Consider the following 18,741-nt stretch of genomic DNA (forward strand, 5'->3'; position numbering starts at 1 on the left):
GTCGTTAAACTACCCCACACAGCTAATTCGTAAGGTTTGTCAACAACTTTGGCTGTCGCCTGATCATGCTGGTTGTAATAACCGGCGAAACGTCGTAGTCGAATCGTAAATGTTGCGGGTTTACCCCTCAGCACACCGGTGTGCTGAACTCGTAACGAATTGCTATGTTTTGTTTACGCGACAAACCTCACTAATTGGCTGCTTTGGGTGGTGGCGGATTTAGCGACACGCATTTTACGCGATCTAACCCAAAAGAATCCCTCTACGCATATTTGGAGTTGAAATGTCCTCTCTGTCCCTGCGGTGGCGAGGATGTGTCTCCGGTTTTTCCCCCGACATTTAGAAATCGTCTCTCGCATAGACTCGCGACTGAGCGATGCAAACGATAGAAGAAGAAAATAAATAACAATTGAGATTTTTTTTTTGGTATCATGACGCGAAAAGCCGATGGTCCTGAAATGGCTCCAGCGTGAAGGCATCACAACACCGGTGGGACGAACACGTGACTGCTTAGCCAGGGGACGCCTTGGCCTGAGAGCACGGATCCGAGATCGACTCGCCCACCTACACGCGTAGGCTGTCTCCAGATAAGCGTGCAGTTTAAGCTAACCTTAACAATGTTTTTTTTTTATTTAAAGCTTTCGTGACTGCAGGGATTCATCTTCTTGGTTCTTTCGGTAAAGTCACGTAGAAGGAAAATAATAAAATAATAATAAAACATAATAAAATAATTCTCACGACGTTTTGGCCACAACGCAAGCAGCTGTTGTGGCCGAAACGTCGTGAGAATTATTTTATTATGTTTTATTTTATTATTTTATTATTTCCCTTCTACGTGACTTTACCGAAAGAACCAAGAAGATTAATGTTTTTTTTTATTTTACCAAGAAAGGCCCACTGAGCTATGTAGCTCTTTTTCAGACTCGACATAGCCGGAAATGATAGCTCAACCAAGTGGCGTATCACGTGGACATTTATAGCAGCCAAATACCCGGAGCGCAAGTCGATTCTTCTAAATGTGGAGGGCATAACCGAAGGACCCGGTGATAAATCTACGCTACCACGGGCAGAAAATACAAACTCCAAATATACCGGCGTCAGGGTCGGGTTCAAATCCACGACCTCCTGTATGCCAGGCGAGGTAGTTAACATCTCGCCGACCCGCCCCTGGAGCAGATCTGCGAGCCAACCAGCCGCCACTCAGGGGGGTCCCTCCTGACGAGGTTGGGCCAATTTTGTATAGAGGTCGCAACAGCCAGCGACTTGCGTCCGACACACGCGGATCAAACGCGCGCGGCGCTGCCTTCCTGCCGTCCCGATCCGCGTGCACTCCCCTACAGCAGCAAAGCAGCGGGACTCTGATTGATGATCCGGCATTCACCGAATTCACGACTCGCCGACGGTCAGTCGCCCACTTGTCATTCTCTCATCGCTGCTACCACGATTACCGACCCGTGAACTTAACTCATTGAGTCCTCCCCGCCATGCCGAGGACTCGGTCCGCCAATTGGAATGTTACATTTGATGGGCACTCAACCACCACCACCGCAATTCACAACAATGCTTCTCTCCTCACTCCGCTGGCCGAAGGAAACCCCTCCCATTCGTCTCGATTCCCCCAACATCCTTCTCACCGGGCTTACTCCCACAACCCTGTCAACTCGTCCTGTCACACCTTCAGTTGTGCTGTTTATCAGCTGGTCGCTTGGCAATCCGTGCCTTTGGGCACTGCGCTCAGCAAACAACTGCGATTTAAAACAGCATCAAGAAAAAAACATTCCCTCTTGTTGTTGTTGTTTGGCGATTCTTGCCATGAAGTTAGAACTCCGGCTCTCTGCGGTTCGTCCGGACAGGACCGCGAGCGAAAATCTGCACTGATGAGACAAAGACAAAGGTCCCCCGTATAACCTTGACATACATTTTCAACTGGTCCTGGGCCTCTCCTGGGTCGACTCGTACTCAAATTAGTACCTAGTGCGGTGTGAAAACACACCGTCGCTAGGGAGACAAAGGTGGCCGGGCGTGGTGCTCGCCACCCAGCCACTCGCGTGTGCCATGGCCGACCTTAAGAGGTGCTACTCGCTCACAGCACTTGCCCCGACAGTCTGCTACAGACTATACGGGGGATCTTTGTATTTGTGTGTTTTTGCGGGGAAACACAAGCGTTGCGTGCGTCCAGTCACTCTGGCGACGTGAGAATGCTGAGCGGTGGCGCAATATCGAGCGCTGGTTGGTGATGAGCATCGCGTGACAGACCGCGTGGCTCTGGTCGTCCACATGCTGGCTGCTGCTGCTGATCAATAAACTTGCGGGCCCATTGTTAATCCGCTGCTGGACGAAGGCTTCCCCTGTGCCCGTAGCGGTCATGGGGGTGGGGGGTTGCTTGACCGTAGCGGACCACACTGGTCGGTGCGGGTTTGGTGGAGGACCGAGTCGGGTGTCGCTCGACGCTGCGAGCGGTGGCCGGTACGTGAACTCGGGCCCTGGCCGAGAAGTGAACTCGCAATGCGCTAACCGCTGCGCCACCGCTCCGCGCCCCCTGCCGATCAAGATGAGGCCGTGAATGAATGTGCCGAAGGATACTCCGATGAATCCACTGCCATCCGCTACTCGAATGTGGCAACTCACAAAATTAATCGAGCGACCACAATCAGTATGATCACATGGAACATTATACATTTAAATTATAATATCTTATTATGATAGTGCGTTACTAAGTCATCATCATTAGCGATTGTCTATCCACTGCTGGATGAAGGCATTCCTATGTCGATCATAAACACGCTTTATTTATTAAATTACTCAATTTATATTTTCCTGATGATGGCCCACTGAGCTATACAGTAGCTCTTTTTCAGAAGCGACCTGCCTACAAATGATAGCTCAACGAAGTGACTTATGCTGTGGAAATGTATGGCACGTTTCCAAAGTGAATAACCCGGAGAAAAATACACGCGACCACGGGTAGAGAGAACACGAAAACTGCAAATATACAGCAGGCGCCAGGATCGGAATCGAACCCACAACCTCTTGTATACCAGGCGAGGGAGTTAACATCTCCTAGCCACCGTGGCGGACCGAGTGGCGCTGCTTGCCACCAATCATTTCACCCAGGGCGCTCTTGCGGATGAGACTCACACCCTGGTCTCCCGAGGTCTCGCCCGGCCACACCGCAATAATGAACTCGTCGCTAAACTCCGCTGCGCATTAAACAGATCCGATTGTCGAGGTGCAAATCGCTCAATCCTCTTCACGTGCATTACACACCCGCGGCTTGCTCTGCACCGAACGCTATGGTGCCGTATTCGATGCGCGGTGCCGGAGGCGTTTAAAGCTCCTTCTGGTGGGCACGACGCGGTTTGGACAGAGCGCGTCGTGCACACAGACACACGAGCATACGACAAACATCCCGCCTGCAGCCTTAACAGACTGTCGGGGCAAGCGCTGTTAGCGAGCACCTATGAAGGCCGGCACGGTACACGAGGGGGTGGGTGGCCAACACCACACCCGTCCGCCTTTGTCTCCCTCGTGGCAATGTTTACACGCCGCACCAGGTACTCATTTGGAGTCTGAGTCGACCAATGGGAGGCCCAGGAGCGGTTCAGATAATCGTCACTGGTGTTGGCCGTGAGCGGGAAATAGAACCCGGGTGGCCAGGTTCGTAGCGCAGCGTAGCGCTCATCGCTACTCTACCGCTGCCCACAACGGACACACAGACGACACGCACGCACACACACACACGTAGTCACGTCGTGTTGTTTGTCCGCCAGTAATGAAACGCGCCGTTCCCGACAAAAAATGTGAATGACGACAGGAAATAATCACGGAACTCGTCGGCGAAAGTTCACCTCCAAGTTAAAAGCTTCATCTGCCGCACGGATCGTGATCTTGTAAAGGTAAAGGTGCAGCAATGTCTTGCTCTCTCCGCTGCTGGTGGAAGGCTCCCCCCCCCACTCCCCAATTGGAGAGAGCTCCAGAGAAGCTCACCGCCCCTGTAGATGGTGTTCGGCCTACTCTTTCATGCTGTCGAGACAATGTTGGTAAAGGTGGGAGTGCCCACGTTTTACCCCACCGCATGCAACAGAGACCTGCAGAGAATCCGGATCTTGAGATTAGCGCGGTCGGCTACGCACGGAACGAAAGAAGCTCAACACACACACGACGGTATTCGGCCTACTCTTCCGCACTACCCAAAAAGATAATCAACAAAGGAAATCCGCACATCGCCCGCTACGGGGCTACGCTCCCAGTGCGCAACGTCGAAGGTCATCAACTGATTTGTGGTATAAATACAAAGTGCGCGTATAGTAGTACACGGCGCAAAGTTCCAACTTTGCTCAAACAACAACAGCGAAACAGAATCCCGCTAATGGGCATAAGACCCCGTGGACAAAACGAAGTCGTGCGTCGTGCGTGGGTGCAAGACGCAAACACGTTGGTCCACATCGACCCCCCCCCCCACCACTCTCCCCCCGCGTTGAATTGATCAGCTTCATGTCTGTCGCGCTCGCTGCGCCGTTCGTCAAAGTCGCCCAGTGGGGACGGGTCAGAGTCACCGACTCCCCCCCCCACTCCACCCCCCACCAACTCTGCCTGCAGCTCGGCGCGAGGTGTTTCCCGTTGTAGGGTCTTGGCCCAGAAGCCGTGACCCAGACTGCTCGCGTCACACCTCTCCGTACCTGCGAAACGGAGAACGCGACCACACCGCGTCAAGCAGGGCGGTGGTGTTGGGTGTGGTGGTTGTGATGCTGGGTGTGGTGGTTGTGGCTGTGGTGATGCTGGGTGTGGTGGTTGTGGCGGTGGTGCTGGGTGTGGTGGTTGTGGCTGTGGTGGTTGTGGTGATGCTGGGTGTGGTGGTTGTGGTGGTGGTGCTGGGTGTGGTGGTTTTGGTGCTGGGTGTGGTGGTTGTGGTGGTGGGGGTGATGGCGCTGGTGGTGCTGGGGGTGGTGGTTGTAGTGGTGCTGGGTGTGGTGGTTGTGGCGGTGGTGGTGGGGGTGATGGCGCTGGTGATGCTGGTTGTGGTTGTTGTGGCGGCGGTGGTGATGGTGGTGGTGGCGGTGGTGCTGGCTGTGGTGGTTGTGGCGGTGGTGGGGGTTGTGGTGGCGGCGGTGGCGGTGCTGATGGCAGTGGCGTTGATTTGCCGCTCCGTCCTTCACAGGTGTGTTACTCGCTAACAGCACTTGTCCCTCCAGTCTGTGAAGGCGACACGAGGGGATCATTGCCTATCTTTTGGTGCCGGCGGTGGTAGCTACGCTGCTGCTTCTGCCTGTAACCCGGCACTGTGGAGGCAGCAAACGGGCGTTGGTGGATCACCGCACACGCGGACTTTGCGATAACCCCGTGGGCGTGGAGGAGGAGAAGGAGTAGGAAGCATCACCTGGCTTGCCAGGAGAAGGCAGTACGGCAAGTGGGCTAATCGCCACCTGTTCCCATCGGTAGTCTGGGCTTAGAGTGGCGTCGCTCCCTCGCGCATTGCCATGGGCGTCGAGGAGGTGCCGTACCCCAGGCTCTGCCAGGAGAATGCGGTGCAGCAAACAAAAAGGTGTGGACTCCACCTGCTCCTTCTAGATTTGAAGCTTTCGTGGCTGCGAGGATTCATACTCTTGTGTTTTTTTCGGTAAAGTCACGTAGGTAAAAAATAAAATTTAAATTAATAAAGTTAAATAAAAATCACGACGTTTCGGAGGCAACACAAGCTTCCATCTTCAGGTGGAACCGTCTCAGCACGAGGACGGAAGCTTGTGTTGCCTCCGAAACGTCGTGATTTTTATTTTACTTTTATTAATTTTATTTTTATTTTTTACCTACGTGACTTTACCGAAAAAACCTAAGAGTGTCCACCTGGTCCCTCTGTTTGGGATAGAGAAGTGCCCTTCACTCATTTTCAGAGGGGGGCGGGGGGCACCTTCGCCGTTAAGACGTCGTCAGAGTGAGCGCCACCACACATTTAACACCTTTGAGGTTTGACAGCAGCACGATGATGCCCGGGGGGTGTTCTCAATCTTTGCGTATTGTCCCGGGGGGGGGGGGGGGGGGGGGGGGGGGGGCTTTGCAATGAAGAACACCGGGATAGAGCGTTGCCCCCTTTCGCACACGTGGGGAGGGGAGGTGATGAGATGCAGAGCTTTGCAGCGTAGGGTGCGGAGGAGGAGGCAGAGGAGGAGACGTAGGAGGAGGAGGAGGAGGCAGTGCGATGTTGTACCGAGGAGGTCGAGGAAGTGCGACCATCACCTCTGCGGACGCAGGGGCGGCTTTGGAGGGATCGGTATCCGGGCCAACATCTGCTCCAGGAGGTTGATGCGCACCGCCATGTAGCAACTCACCAACACCAGCAGTAGGACGCTGCGCACGCACACACACACGCACAAACCACGACAGAGATGAAGATCTCCCAGGTAGCCGTACGTAAACTGCCGGGGCAAGTGCTGTTGGCGGCTACCTAATCAAGGCCGGAATGATGCACGAGGTGGTGGTGTGGTTAGCACAACGATCGGCCGCATTTTTCTCCCTCCGTCCTGATGTGTTTTTTTTTTTTACAAAATACACGAAGAACCTAAGGCTGAGTCAACCTAGGGGAAGACGGGGCCTGGTCAGTGCAGAGCGCACTTGCCACTGATATTCGCTTCCCGTGAAGGGGAATCGAACTCGGGACGCCGGGTTCGTAGCGCGGCGCGCTATTCATTACACTGACTCCCCCCTGCCCCCCCCCCCTGGCCCCCCTGCCCTCCTGCCCCCCTTCAGTACAAACAAACACCAGCCTCCATCCACCAGTGGGACATCACCAGGCTTGGTGTGGTTTGAGGCCACGCGCGCACACACACACAGAGAGTACAAAACAACAAAGACAGCTGCACCGCTCGAATTCCGAGATGAGCAGCAGCAGCAGTCCAAGCAAACAAACGCGGACGCCGCTCGTGAACTCTGCGCTAAGCAAGCACGCGCAGTGGCATTCCTCATCGCGAGGGGCGGCGAGGCGGAACGCCTGGCCCCTGTTTACCACGGCAATCTCCATCGCATCTACGGCGATAACATTAAAAATACACACACACACGTCAAAGGCACACACACACGTCAAGGCAGCACCTATGAAGGCCGGGACGGTACACGAGGGGATGGGTGGGTGGCCAGCACCACGCCCGACCGCCTTTTTCTCCCTAGTGGTGATGTTTACACAGCGCACCGCAAAGACACACAAAGTCATCTTACCCGGAGTACCAAGACACGTGGGCACTGGCTCACTGGGGCACCAGGGCCGCAGTGCACTGGGGCACCGACTGCCGTGGAGACCCCGAGTCGCTATGGTTACCGCACAGGGGCACGTGTTCCTCACTCATTTTCAAAGGGGGGCCCCACTAGACATCATCAGTGTGCGAGGGCCGCCACACATATGAAACCATTGGGGAGTTTGTGGCAGCACTATGATGATGGGTATGGGGGAGGGTGGTGGCCGCACGCCAGGGTCCACACGAAAGGCCACCAGGGGACCGCCAGTGGGCCGCGGGGCCACGCAACGGAGGACACTGCCGTCAGAGGGTGGCACTCACATGAAGAAATAAAGCCAGAGCAGAGACAGCGATCGCTTCTTCCCCGCTGGGCCGGGGTCCGTGAGCGCAGGGGACGGCCACCCGGGCGGGGCCTTCGCGTGGCCGTTGCACCTGGGGGGGTCTGCGACAGACAGACAGGGGGAGAGCACAGAGCACAGAGAGAGAGCACACACAGAGACAGAGAGAGAGCCGTCACGTTAGCGGGGCCCAGTGCCACAGCTGCCCACCTCCCATCGCGGTCACGCTTACTGCCCTCCGTGAAACTGTGTGCACGTGGTAGGTTGCGTCGTCGTGACCATTGTTGTTGTTGTTATAATAACATCAAATGAATATCCTTCTTCTTTCGTATGGCTGTTGATGTCGATGCAGAGCAGCAACCACAATTTCGCATTCAGGTGCTCGAGCCGGACAACCGCGCCATGAGCAGCGGAGTTGTATCGCTACGATGTCTCCGTCGTGTTTGTGGATCGGGAGTTGTGTCGTTATTCGTTGTACGGTTTGTTCTGGATGACCACTTTCCATGTGTGCATCAGGTATCCGCATCTGCCGTGGTGTGTGCAGTGGATGCGGTTTAGGGCGGACCGTGAGCTTTCGTGGAAGATCAAACACAGAGGGATCTTCTGCGCTGGATCTCTCACGACAAAGTGTTTCTTGTTCATGAGTCAAAGACACTGAGAGGCATGCCGGGAAACTCAAAGTGAGAGCACCAAGCTGCCACGTCTGAGGTTCTGGATTCCAATCCAGGCAGCGTCCAATTGTGGAGAGTTGAGATGGCCTCAGCCCGACTGGCCAGTGGCTGTATAGGTGGGGGTGGGAAAAAAAGCGGGCACATTAAAATTTGGTTCTGCACTAGAAATGTTGTTCAATCATTTGGGGCCGTCGTGCTGTGAAGGCTCTCGGTGGGGCGGAGTGGCCGGGCCGTGCGGCGGCGCAACCGCGCGGCAGAAAATGCGGCCGTCAAAACACTTTTAATTCGCCGCTTGAAGATGGAAATTTGGTAATGGCCACGTAGGGTAGCGCTACTTATGCCCCCCCCCCCCCCTCCAATGCGTAAGGGTTGCATACGGAGGGGGTGCGGGGGGGGAGGCGGTGAGAGGTGGGGGGGGGACCGACGGCGTTTAAAGATTTACCTCCCATTTGGGCAGCGTGGCAGAAGGTGAAGCCACGCAGCCGGTCCGCATTTCACGGGTGCAGCCGTCGCGGTAAATTAAATTCCTCACCTCTCTTCGCAAATGCCTTGCTCACGGTACGCTGGCGGTGTTGCGGGGTTTGAGGGGTGGAGGGTGTGGGGGTGGAGGGGGAGTTGGTTGCATCGCAGGCATCCGAAGCTCGCTCACCTCTGCCCGAGTGGCCGCTCTCGGCTCCGTGGGTCTGCGAGCCGCCCTCGCTGTCAGATCGCGGCGTGCTCCCGCGGCGGCCGCCGTCTGAGTCGTCGTCCTCGCCGTTGTCGAAGTGCGCGTCCGTCGCGCCGTCTTCGCCGTTCCCGAAAACGACAACGCGGAGCGAAATCAATTGGACGATGAAATGTTTTCGTTTTGTTGCCAGGGAAGGCCCTCGCTGAGCCTTGTGGGTAGTTTTTTTTCAGCAGCGACCTGGTCATCGCAAATGAAAGCTCAACGAAGTGGCGGCTCATCGTCGTCACGTGGAGATGCAGAGCAGCAGCCGAATACTCTGAACGCTTGAGGTCGATTCTAAACGTGGAGGGGTAAAACCGGAGGACCCGGAGAGAAATCCACGCGACCACGGGGAGAGAGAGACACGCAGACTCCAACTATACAGCAGGCGTCAGGATCTAACCCCACGACCTCCTGTATACCAGGCGAGGTAGTTAACATCTCACCACCGACGCTTGCACGCTGTGATGCCTCCAGGCGAAGGAGGTTTTCTTTGGGGGGTGGGGGGAGGGGGTGGGGTGAGTCATCGTGACCCCGATTGGCAGAGGGGCCGAGTAACCCCGGTTGGGTACGTGGCTAGCAGACGAGGGAGAGGCAGTGGCTGCGGCGATGATGATGATGATGGTGGCGTTTCGATCGAGGTGTGAAACGAAAAAGCTCCGCGTTTGTCAACGTCAAAGGTGGCGACGCTGGCAAGGGCAGTGTCTGCTTCGTCGTCGTCAGAAGAAGACGAACACATTTAGAAGTAACGCTGTACCCCGCCAATCGCAGCCATGGCCCAGTCGGTGGCACGTCAACGATGAGAGCGGGCGGTAATTACCACACTTTAAGTGCGGCTATGAATCCCTCTACGGCGATAACTCTGCAAACTACAAACAACAACAACAACGATCATAGCAATTCACTCCTCGCAGTAACACGGCAATTGCAGTTTACTGAACTGGCAGAGTGTTGTGGCTGTGTGGGGTGGAGCGAGCGGCTTGTAATCGAAAGGTTGGGAGTTCAAGTCCTGGTCAGGGATGGTCGACTCAGCCCATCATCCATCTTTGGGGTCGATAAAATCAGTACTATTTTGTGCGGATGTCAACGGTGGTTATCTAATGTTTTAGACTCGTCCTTGCCATAGGAATGGGGATTTTACACCGCTTCAATGCTCTTTGGAGCAGGAAACCACGTTGACTTGTTTTGACACGTGACTAGAAACCACACGCTGGAGCAGCTACCATCAACGTAATAGCATCTCCGATGAGCGCGGTTGGCTACGTACGGTGCGAAAGAAACCCAACATGCATACGTACAACACCACAACTTTGTGAAACAATGCATCCAATAGACTAGTTACAACAACCACAAACCCGCTCAAATATTTTCAAGTGCTGTTTAGAATCACGAGCCTATCAGCCGCTGATGTTTGAGCTGATAATGAGTTCAAACCCCCGATGTTCATCGTGACCCCTGGGAGCCTCCTCACCCACTTTGTGGGGACCCGTCTCTTGCCCCCCCCCCCTCGTGTTTCGTCTGTTCACGTGCCCCCCCCCCCTCGCCCTCGCACCGACCCAACCTGCTTCTGGTGGCAGCCTGCAATCGGCCCAGCGCCCGCATGAAAACATCGGCCGACGAAGACGACCACGAGGAGGAGGGCTCCCTCCCTCTCTCCCTCCCTCTCCCCCTCTCTCTCTCTCTCGCGCGCGCGTTTTGCGAAAAATTCGCGTTCTTCTCCGACGTGTCACGGTGGGCTCGGTGCCTGGTTTCATTTTTCTCGCGGGCGTAGGAGACGAACGCCGACGAACTCGACGTGGTTATTTTCCTCGAGTCATGATGATGACTTGCAAAGGAAGCTGGTGGCGCAGTGATTGAAACACAATGAACCCAGCAAAGCTGACCTCTGTTTAAAAATAAAAAAATAAACCCACGGCTAACGTCACGTGCGAGTCATAAGTGAGCCGGCCCTGAACTCCCCCCCCCCGCCGCCTTCATCAACACGCAGTGACCAGCGTGGTGAAGTATCATCACAATTGCATTATTGTCTTCATGCCTTTTTGATGATGTAGCGTTAACGTCGCGTTTGATCACCATTACGGTGTCACTACTGGTCGTGTCTGAACTGGTTCTGACCCCCCCACTCCCAACACCTTCACCGACCCACACTGACCGGCGTGGCGAAGTATATTTAAGCAACCATCCGTGTGCGTGGTGCACGTGCGCGCGCGCGCGTGTGTCCGTCCGTGCGTGCGTGCGTATGTAAGTGTGTACGTGCGTTTCTGTGCGTGCGTCCACGTGTGTTCGTGTGTATGTGTGTCCGTGTGTACGTGTGTACGTGCGTAAGTGCGTCCGTGTGTCCATGTGTGTCCGTGTGTACGTGTGTCCGTGTGTACATGTGTACGTGTGTCCGTGTGTCCATGTGTCCATGTGTCCGTGTGTACGTGTGCCCGTGTGTCCGTGTGTGTACGTGTGTCCGTGTGTACGTGTGTCCGTGTGTACGTGCGGCCGCCGTGACGCAATCGGGAGGCCCCGAGTCTTCCGAGAAAGGGACAGTGGCTCCCGCGGGGCGCTCGATGACCCCCCCCCCACCACCTCCCGTCCCTCCCCCGCTCCCCCTCCCACCTTCAACCCCCATCACTGAACTCGCGCGTATTTGTCGCGCCCTGCCCTGATTTGCATCTCTAACATTTTTTGTCTAAAGCATCGGTTCCTTTGGAGCCACAAGTCGATGGAGAGAAGGAGCGGCTCGGCACGCCCAGGGACGGACGGCGTGGGCCCACCACCTCCTTATCTCTTTTACTTATTTTATTTTTAGTGATGTGCTCACCCTTCACCATACTTTGTACTCCCTATCGTGTTTTTTGGATTGTTTTATTGTTTTTCTAACTCTCTGACCCGCGACCTGCTGGATGTCTGTGAAAGAGATCTTCAGAGCTCGTCGGATTTCTCCAGGATAACGAACACGTTCTAAAGATTCTAAACATTCGGATTCATACCGAGTCTCGGCCACCCAACAACCTGGAAATGTCCCCTCCTGCCCCGCCCCCCATTTCAAACGAGCTCACAGAGTTGCGAGGAGTGTTGGTGGTGGTGAAGAGTTGTGGTGGTGGTGGTGGTGGTGGTGGGAGGGACCAGCGTGAGGAGTGGTGGTGGTGGGGTTGGAGGGGAGCCGTGTGAGGAATGGGGGGGGCAGTGTGAGGAGTGGGGGGGGTAGTGTGATGAGTGGTGGTGGTGGTGCTGGTGGTGGAGGGGGACAGTGTGATGAGTGGTGGTGGTGGTGCTGGTGGTGAAGGGGAGCAGTGTGAGGAGTGGTGGTGCTGGTGGTGGATGGGGACAGTGTGATGAGTGGTGGTGGTGGTGGTGGAGGGGGGCAGTGTGATGAGTGGTGGTGGTGCTGGTGGTGGATGGGGGGCAGTGTGAAGAGTGGTGCTGGTGGTGGTGGTGGTGGAGGGGGGCAGTGTGATGAGTGGTGGTGGTGCTGGTGGTGGAGGGGAGCAGTGTGATGAGTGGTGGTGGTGGTGCTGGTGGTGGAGGGGAGCAGTGTGATGAGTGGTGGTGCTGGTGGTGGATGGGGAGCAGTGTGATGAGTGCTGGTGGTGGAGGGGAGCAGTGTGATGAGTGGTGGTTGTGCTGGTGGTGGATGGGGAGCAGTGTGATGAGTGGTGGTGGTGGAGGGGAGCAGTGTGATGAGTGGTGGTGGTGGAGGGGGGCAGTGTGATGAGTGGTGTTGTCAGTGAGGAGGGGGGTGGGGGGGGGGGGTGTTACCAGGCGAGTCGATTCGAGGCGGTGTGTCGCACTGCGTGCAGTAGCTGCCCTTCAAGTCTCCGCTGAGCGGAGTCCGAGCCAGCGCCTGCTCCTGGCACGAGGCTCTCCGCCTGACGCCGCCGCCGCTGCGCGAGAATTCCTCCGTCGGGTTCTGCGTCGGAGGAGACGACACGAAACAAACCTCGCGGACTGGCGGCCCATTTGTTTGGGAGGGGGGGGCGGTATCCGCGCAGTCCTCGTTTAGCGCGAGGGTTACGTTAGCGCACGGAGGGAAGGAAGGCGCCGCTGCTGCTGCTGCTGCTGTGTGTGTCACACTCGGGTAGAGTCCGCCCGTAGTCTCACAGTCGGGGGGCCGTGCTGCACGTGTGGATGTTGAACTTCTTTAACACCGTATGTAGCCAACTTAGCACATGTTTTCATATATATATACACACAGGGAGGTGCAGATGTCTTGTGACCTTCATTTAATCCTCGAAAACTTTTTTTTAAGTCAGAAAAAGGAATATGCAAAGGTAAAAAAAATACTTTTTTGATGTGGAGGGGGGGGGGGGTCAATTAACTGGCAGGGTCACAAGACATCTGGGACCACCACCCTCTGCCTGTATATATGCTGCGACGTGGTGGATATGAACACAGTACGGGCGACGGGGATAGTCCAGTCGTTCCGGTCGGTCCGGTAGAACGGGTGGGCGAGGTGCGCACGCGGCAGTGAATCATTTACCAGGAGCAGCGACCGTGGCCTTGGCCTTCGTGAGGGCGCGGAGCGGCTGGGGTCTGGGCAGGGCAACGCTGCCTCGGAGTTGTCGTCCTGTCAGGGTCACGGCGGAAAATGGGCGAAACGCGTTGGCCGGGGGGAGCAGGTATTGATACCCCCCCACCGAGCTATCGCAAAGAACGGAGAACCCCGACGAAAATCCACGCGACCACGGGCAGAGAGATCCTACAAACTCCAAGTGTACAGCAGGCATCGTCAGGGTCTAAATCGTACCCCGACCTCCTGTATACCAGGCGAGGTAGTTAACATCTCGCCACCTCTGGCTGCGGCTACTGCCCACCGCTGGTCAAGCGTCTACTGTTACAGCCAGCCGGTGACACCCCACCCCCCACACCCCCCCCCCCCCGTGAAAATATTTCCTCGTTTTTGCGCCGTCTCCGTCTCACCTCCAGGTTTTTGCAGAGCGAGTGGAGGTGGTTGTAGGTGGTGTCGCGTGACATCAGGGAGGTGAAGCGGTACTGGGTGACGAGGACGAGGAGGACAGGGAGAGGGGGGAAAGAGGCAAGAGGGTGGACACGTCGTGAGCGGCGGGCGACTTCTGGCAAAAATACAAAAAACTAGACGGGCGCACAAAATATTCCATCGTGCTGCAGCAGCAGCGTTTGCAACGAGCGGCGTGGTTGACCAAGGGACCTTGCACGGCCCCCGAGATGTCCTTCATTTCTCAGCAACCAGAGCGGGGGATTATCATTCGCGTCGTCTCCTTGAGCCCAGTTGCACGGAAAGGCCGTGACGGGTCGCGCGGCGCGACGGCTGCGGAGCGCGCGCGCGGAATGAAAATCCGCGCGATTCGGGGGGGAGAGGTGGCGGGGAGAGGTCGCGTGAGGTCGCGGCACGATTGTGATTGTCTGGTTTTGGAGAGCCCAGGGCGACTACTCATAAGATTGACAACAGCAACAACACAAACTCAACACATTTCTCTATAACACCGTGTTGTGTGTGTTTTTTTACGTATGTTGAACTTCTTTAGCACCCTACGTAGCTAACCGTGCTTGTCGGAGGTGCGGGGGAAAGACAATAAACTAAACACAAAGAGCAGTTCTAAAGAAATGAGTTTGCAATCAAAATGGTTTAAAAAGTGCATACCTCCAGTGGCGTCTTAATATTGGAATGAAGACACCCATCGAGACCCACAGAGACTCACAGAGACCCACAGAGATCCATAGAGTTTTCAATCTAGATAATGAATCCATGTAAGGCCACACACGTGTTGCTATTGACGAATGGGTTGGATTTGAGATGCGTGCCTGTGCACCACCGCCAATGCAGCAGGAGTTGCAGTGCCCGCCACGTCGCTTAGTAGAATGGACCATTGTGCGTTATTGTCCCGACACAAGTTACAACTTCGAAAATCACTCATGGGTAACTACGTAGCTCTTCTAGACCCATTGTGTACCACTCGTACTATTCACATTGACTATTGTGTTTCTTTTATCAGGTAAGGCCCACTGAGTTGTGTAGCTCTTTGTCAGAAGTGACCTGGCCACAAAATGATAGCCCAACGAAGTGGCTTATCAGTGTGGACGTTTTAAGCAGCCAAAGACTCTAAACGCACGTTTGTATATTTCGGGGGGACAACCCGGAGGACCCGGAGAAAAATCCATACAATCACTGGGAGAGAGCGAGAGAGACATGCAAACTCGGAATATACAACAGGCGTCAGGGTCAGGATAAAACCCACGACCTCCTGTATACCAAGGCGAGGTAGTCAACATCTCCTAGCCCCTGTGGCGCCGTTACAAGGTGTCTCCCCCCACTTCACACGAGAATTCCGTCTGAACTTTCATCTCGTTCAGTAAACACCCATTCGCCATAATCACGTCCGGCAATGGTTTATCCACTGCTGGATGAATGCATTTGCAAACCGTCGCCAACTCCCTTGATTCCGTGATACAACGATCCACTTGACCCCCCCCGCACCCACCGTCCCCGCGACGGTGCTGGCAGAAGGCGAACGGTGGAGTGAGTTGCGGCGGCCAGAGGGGAGGGAGTTCTCCGTCGAGATGAAACCGGTCATCGTGCGGGCGCTCGGCAGATCGCAAGAGCGCAACAGGTGGTGGAACAAAACCTGGCGGAGACCTGCATCCAGCAGCGGGTAGCTCCTACACCGATGGTGGTAATGGTGACAGTGGCGGTGGTGGTGGTAATGGTGACAGTGGTGGTGGTGATGGTGACAGTGGTGGTGGTGATGGTGACAGTGGTGGTGATGATGGTGACAGTGGTGGTGATGATGGTGACAGTGGTGGTGGTGATGGTGACAGTGGTGGTGGTGATGGTGGATGGAGCGACGTGGCGGCGAGTCTCGCTCACCTTGGTGCCGTCGCTGGTGAGCAGACACAGCGCGTTCGGCAGCAGCTTCACCATGCGGTGCTTCTGGATGGTGCGCACCGACCCCATGGGGATGATCACCTGCGATGCACCACACCACACCACACCACGCCAAACCACACCACACCACGCCAAACCACACCACACCACACCACGCCAAACCATACCACACCACGGCACACACCACGCACACACCACGATACACCACGCAACGCCACGCACGCACACACAACGCCACACCACGCCACACCACGCCACACCACACCACACCACGCACACGCCACACCACACCACGGGACACCACACCACGCACACACCACAATACACCACGCACACGCAACACCACACCACACCACGGACACACCACGCCACACCACAACACGGCACACACCACACCACGCCACACCACACCACGCCACACCACGCCACACCACGCCACACCACGCACACACCACACCACGCACACACACACCACGCCACACCATGGCACACCACACCACCCCACGCCACACCACGCCACACCACGCCACACCACGCACACACCACACCACGCACACACACACACCACGCCACACCACGCCACACCACGCACACACCACACCACGCACACACACACCACGCCACACCATGCCACACCACACCACGCCACACCACGCCACACCACGCCACACCACATCACACACACACCACGCCACACCATGCCACACCACGCCACACCACGCAACACCACACCACACCACGCACACACCACGCCACACCATGCCACGCTCGTCAGGACGGCAAATCCGCTCGGCCACCTCGCGTTGCCATGGAGTGAATGAGGCCCCCCGACCCTCACTCTGCCGAACACCGCCCCCCCCCCTCATGCCCCCACCCCTTTGGCGCTATGGCCTCTCCGGCCCATAGTCACAGGTGCAGTTGCACCGCCTGCACTCTCAATAGCTACGCCACTGCCATCGCACCTCCGATTAGCACGGTTGGCTGCGTGCCGTGCGAAAGAAGTTCAACACACGGGCATGCATCGTCTCGCTTGTTACGGCAACGCGATTCGGTTAGCATGAGATTGCTGCCCTCCGGCCGCATGCATTCAACGGCGAACGCGGGCACTGAACACGCGGGCACTGAACGTGGGCAGCCAACGCGGGCAGCCAACGCGGGCACTGAACACGCGGGCACTGAACACGCGGGCACTGAACTGGGCAGCCAACGCGGGCAGCCAACGCGGGCACTGAACACGCGGGCACTGAACTGGGCAGCGAACGCGAGCAGCCAACGCGGGCACTGAACACGCGGGCACTGAACACGCGGGCACTGAACGTGGGCAGCGAACGAGGACATCATTTGTATAACGCGAGAGCGCAGGGAACAGACGGCACCACGGAGGCCACAAGTGGAGGGCATCACCGGGGTTTGTTTTAGTTTTCTTTCAAAGCCAAGCAAAGCACGTGCGCGGTGACATCGCCAGCGCGCTCGTGCCATGGAACTTTCACGCAGCGCCGGGGCTGCCATCGCGTGCCGCGGCGTCGGGGGTTGAAGTTTCCACGCACGGCGCTGCCGGCACGCAGGTTACGAGTTTTTGGTTTTGTGTGCACGGTTTGGGGCAGATTCGGGAGAATCTCTTAGTGGTTCCCTATCTCTCTCCGTCGCTCTGTCTCTCTCCTCTCTCTGTCTGTCTCTCCATCTCTCTCCTCCGTCTCTCTCTCTTCGATCAATAGAGGAACGGGGGTGGCGATTTCCATATCTGTAGGTAGCGCCGAGACTGTTTGCGGAAAGTCCACATTTGAAAGTAAATCTCAACGATTCAGGTAAAATGTCTCAACGGAAGTGGCTCATCACGTGGATATTCATGGCAGCAGTCAAATACTCTAAACGCGTGGTATTGATTCTAAATGTGGAGATTCTAAATGTGGAGGGGGGGGGGCCGGAGGACTCGGAGAAAAATCCGGGGAGAGTACGCAAACCCTACATATACAGCAGCAGGCGTCAGCGTCGGGACCGAACTCACGACCTCCTGCACACCAGGCGAGGTCGTTACCACCTCGCCACGGTGCGTGGAGGGCTCGACTCTGACCCCTCCGTGGGACGTCTCTGAATTCTAGATTTGAAGCTTTCGTGACTGCAAGGATTCATACTCTTAGGTTTTTCGGTAAAGTCACGTAGGTAAAAAATACAAAATTATAGAAATAATAATAGAAATAAAATAATAAATCACGACGTTTCGGAGTCAACACAAGTCTCCGTCATCCGGTGGGACCGTCACAGCCATATTTATTGTCTCAAGATTTACTGCCTCCAAAACGTCGTGATTTATTATTTTATTTCTATTATTGTTTGTATTATTTTTTATTTTTTTATTTTTTACCTACGTGACTTTACCGAAAAACCTAAGAGTACGTCTCTGAATGCCCATGGCAAGGTGAGAAAGCGCGCAGGCGATGATGCCAGAGTGCGCCCTGTGTGGCGAGCCCGCGACGGATCAGGGCAGCTTTCTCAACCAATATAGTTGGCACGTTGACCCTCGATTGCTAGACCCTAGATTGCTGCCTACCAACGGGGGTTATTTCGGGGTTTCTTTCATTCTATTTGCCGTCAGCTGTCTCTTTTCGAGAGGACACCCCGGTGACGTTAATTCGGCACGCACGGCAAGAGGAAGTGAATTTCAGACAGCGGGGGACAGCACGGGGCGAGGAGCAACCACCCAAACGAGGGAAGTTTGGTTGGTTGCTGGAGTGGGAGGGTAACCAGCGGGCCAATAGGGAAATGGGATTTTATTTTGGTCATCAAACTCACGAAAGCACACGACTGCGACAAGTTTAGGCTGAACGGTTAATTTATCCGGCAAGTAGGCAGATCCTGTCGGTTCAAGTTTATTTTGTTTCTAAACCGGGTGAGAACTCAAGAGACCACAATGAGTCTGGTTCGCAAGAGTAACCGGGGGTCATCAGACTCCTGC

At 55.7% G+C, this 18,741-nt stretch overlaps 1 protein-coding gene across 4 annotated transcripts in view; it reads right to left on the reverse strand.

Annotated features, from left to right (window-relative positions):
- Positions 1–783: 783 nt before the first annotated feature.
- LOC133346737 (GRAM domain-containing protein 2A-like) overlaps positions 784–18,741 on the reverse strand; it is a 35,551-nt gene continuing 17,593 nt past the window's right edge. For 2 of the 4 annotated variants that reach the window (XM_061558575.1, XM_061558577.1), the window contains exons 6-13: positions 15,771–15,869; positions 13,847–13,918; positions 13,407–13,493; positions 12,686–12,836; positions 8,882–9,016; positions 7,545–7,665; positions 6,232–6,342; positions 784–4,679 (exon numbers count right to left, since the gene is read on the reverse strand). In XM_061558575.1, coding sequence (XP_061414559.1) covers positions 4,664–4,679; positions 6,232–6,342; positions 7,545–7,665; positions 8,882–9,016; positions 12,686–12,836; positions 13,407–13,493; positions 13,847–13,918; positions 15,771–15,869 — 792 coding nt within the window. In that variant the 3' untranslated portion in view covers positions 784–4,663. Of the gene's footprint in view, positions 4,680–6,202; positions 6,343–7,544; positions 7,666–8,881; positions 9,017–12,685; positions 12,837–13,406; positions 13,494–13,846; positions 13,919–15,770; positions 15,870–18,741 lie in introns of all 4 variants that reach the window. The other 2 variants (XM_061558574.1, XM_061558578.1) reach the window with 2 other exon arrangements.

The sequence above is a fragment of the Lethenteron reissneri genome, chromosome 24 (assembly GCF_015708825.2).
Source record: "Lethenteron reissneri isolate LAM-NWPU_2019-01 chromosome 24, ASM1570882v1, whole genome shotgun sequence".
NCBI classification, from domain to species: Eukaryota; Metazoa; Chordata; class Hyperoartia; order Petromyzontiformes; family Petromyzontidae; genus Lethenteron; species Lethenteron reissneri.